The 3,223-nt window shown below is 62.3% G+C and overlaps 1 protein-coding gene across 1 annotated transcript; it reads left to right on the forward strand.

Moving 5' to 3' along the window:
* Positions 1–106: 106 nt before the first annotated feature.
* DICSQDRAFT_173709 (uncharacterized protein) lies at positions 107–2,305 on the forward strand (the record flags this gene model as incomplete). The annotated part of the gene is made up of 1 exon (XM_007369513.1): positions 107–2,305. One exon carries the CDS (start codon positions 107–109, stop codon positions 2,303–2,305), a length of 2,199 nt encoding a protein of 732 aa, XP_007369575.1.
* Between the last annotated feature and the right edge of the window lie 918 nt (positions 2,306–3,223).

Here is a 3,223-nt window from a genome sequence, read left to right on the forward strand (position 1 = left end):
ACCGATGGCCTCTGGCTTCGCCGCGCATTCTCCGCCCATGCACGCGAGCCCTCACGCGTCATCGTCGACGTACGGGCAGCATTAGGGCAACATCGCGCAGCCCTCTATGTTCCAGGGGAACACGAGCACGACGATGGGCATGCCGATGGGCCTCAATCTGAGGTACCAGCTGACACCCTCGTACATGGGCTACGCGCCGCAAACGGCGCACGCAGGCCCCATCCAACCATTCGTCCCCCCAGCGCCGACCTCCATATCCATGCCCCCGGGGATGCCACCACTGCTGATGTCGAGGCCGACGTCGCAGTGGATCGTCCTGAGCGACGACATGGCACCGCTGGTGCACCGGGAAGGATGCCTGGCATGTACGACCTGGGCGCACCACATCCAGGACGCCGCGAGGACGGACGCGTCCTTCGCGGAAGCCAATGGGACGGCGCGTGCCGCCCTTCAGGAGCGGCTCTACGACCACTTCCGCCGATGGCAGGGTTCGGAAGGGGGAGGGACGCCGGCCGAACTCCAACAGGAGATCGAGCGGCTGAAGAAGGAGAACGAGCTCCTCCGCCGCGAGTCAGAGGACCGAGGTCGTGAGATCGACGACCTGGAGGCCCGGGTAAATGAAGCCTGGGAAGCCAGTGAGCACCATGAGGATAGGGCGAGGCGACTGGAAGACGAGTTGCGTCGTCATCGACGCTCTCGATCCCTGTCTCCAGGACCTCGGCGTCGAGATCGCTCACCTCCACCACGGCCCGCACCGCCTCGTCCTCCTCCGCACCAGCAATTTCCGAACCGGCCCTCCCCGCTCCCATACGGGGACCGCTACTACGCCCCCCCGCGAGGCGAGCCATTGCGCCCGGGGCCATCTGGCATGTCGCGATCCACGTCTCAAGCGGTTCCATCGAACCTGCTTGGGAACACGACGTCATCGTCGTCGCCCGCACCCCCCTTTCCGTCAAGCGACTTTCCGCAAGGCTCGTCCTCGAGCTCGCGACGCCTCGGCCCCGAGGCGGCGTTCGACTCCGATATGGAGGACGATGACGTCGACAGCGAGTCCGAGGGCTACAACGTCAAGAAGGGCAAGCAGCGCGCGTTTAATAATGCGAACCGCGCCGTCCTGCGTCAGACCCGGGAGCGGCTGATCAGCCAAGTGACGGGGACCATGCCTCGACAACCGGCACCCCCGCCTCCTGTGCCGACGCTTCCTGCGCTGGGCCCGAGTGCCGGACTGGACCCTCCGCGCGTACCAGGAGGTGAGCGCCAGCCCCACATGTCTGTGTGGCCGGAGGCGACGCCAGTCCAGGCAGCTGATGCCTGGTCGGACTACGTCCCTCTGAACCATCACCAGTACTGGGAGTTGGTGCGGTCGGCCAGGGCTCAAGGAGGCGGCGCGTACAATGGGGTACGCGACCTCCTTCGTCAATATGACGCGAACGGAGCCCTGGGCGCGTTCAACTACCTCCACCAGCTCAAGATGAGCTGGTCGGACCCGCACCGGGCGGAGACACGATCGCAAGCCCGTTGCGCTTGCTACTTCGGGAGAGAAGCGGTTCATTCGAACCCCTCTCGTATCGAGAGGAACCCGGGCATGCGGAACCCGAGCCGGACGGACCCACCGGAGAGGTGGTTGGAGTACTGGCACCAGTACCCCGACACCCTGCCGGTGTACCTCCCCATTCCCTCTCAGCTGGGAAGACCAACCCGGGATCACACCCGGGGCCACATCCTCCTGCGCGCTCTGATCCCCAAGCTCAAGGGCGCCCAGCAGTCGGCCGAGCGCGCGCGGTTCCTGGAGGTCACCGCCCAACTCTTCTTGATCCCCGGCCTCTATCAACGAATCGTCGACGAGGGCCACTACCCCGAAGGTACGGTGGAGCGACTGCTCCCCTACCCGGGCCAGGTTACCAACGCGTCGACTTTCGACTTGGCGGCTTGGTATGCCCATTGCGGGCTCAGCGCGGCCTCCATTGCGCTTATGCAGCCAATGGCGGTACGCGTGCGCCAGTACTACGAGCGCCGCGACCCCAACTCAGCGGAGGCCTTCCTCCAATGGCCGCGCACCATGGCCGAAGTCACAGCCGTGCCCGTGCTCGCGGAACTCGTGTTGCAAGTCACGGCGCTGCAGGAAAACCCAGACGCGACCACTGGTCACGCGACCGCGCCTCTCCCCCTCGTAATCGAGGGCGTCGACGTCGACGAAACCATGGGAGAAGCGCAGGGGATTGGCGAGGGCCAGGCTGATGAGCCGGGGCCCAGTGGTACAGTACTGTCGACCGACGCCCCGGGCCCGTCACCTCCCTCAGCCTGAGCACGCTGACCACCTCCGTACGTGTGGGGCCGGGTGTCTCACCCTCGTCGTGTTGCGTCGCCCTGTCGGCACGCCGCCTCCCGCTCAACCGCATCATCACCCGCAATGTTGTATCACGCCCGCCGCATCAACATTTCCTCTCCCGCATCATCATCGCGCGTCCTATTGGACGCTTATGCTTTTCCCTCCTCTCATATGGGCATGGCTATTCCATGCACTCCCTATTCCTCATTGGTATCATATGAGAACCTGGCACAGGTTCTGAAGGGGGAGAATGTAACGGATCGTTATTATCTTATCTTATCTACGTAGTTAATCTACATCTTGTATCTACATCTGGATCGTCATGGTGATCGGCGCTGATCCATCTGGATCCGCCCGACGTGGCGAAGGCTTCTCAGCCTTTCACCACATCCACTATAGTATACGCCCTCTCAATCTAGAGATTGGTTCAGTGTACTTTGGACTTGTGTGAATCAGGCGACACCCGTAACATTACACAAGCCGTACGACCATGCCATTGATCTCAAACCTGACGCCCCAGAAACTCTACGCTCCAAGGCCTACCCGATGTCGCCTAACGAGCAGGAGGAAGTTGATCGGTTCCTCGAGGAAAATCTTCAGAAAGGCTACATCATCCCCTTCAAGTCCCCCATGGTGTCTCCGGTCTTCTTCATGAAGAAGAAGGATGGCAAGCTCCGCCTAGTCCAGGACTATCGTAAGCTCAACGAGATCACGCTGAAGAATCGGTACCCTCTTCCCCTCGCGTCGGACATCATCAGTCGCCTGCGCCAGGCCAAGTACTTCACCAAGTTTGACGTCCGTTGGGGCTACCACAACATCCGCATCAAGGAGGGTGACGAGTGGAAAGCCGCGTTTACGGTCCACGATCGAGGCCTATTCGAACCACGGGTTATG

Source organism: Dichomitus squalens, assembly GCF_000275845.1.
Source record: "Dichomitus squalens LYAD-421 SS1 unplaced genomic scaffold DICSQscaffold_50, whole genome shotgun sequence".
Lineage (NCBI taxonomy): Eukaryota > Fungi > Basidiomycota > Agaricomycetes > Polyporales > Polyporaceae > Dichomitus > Dichomitus squalens.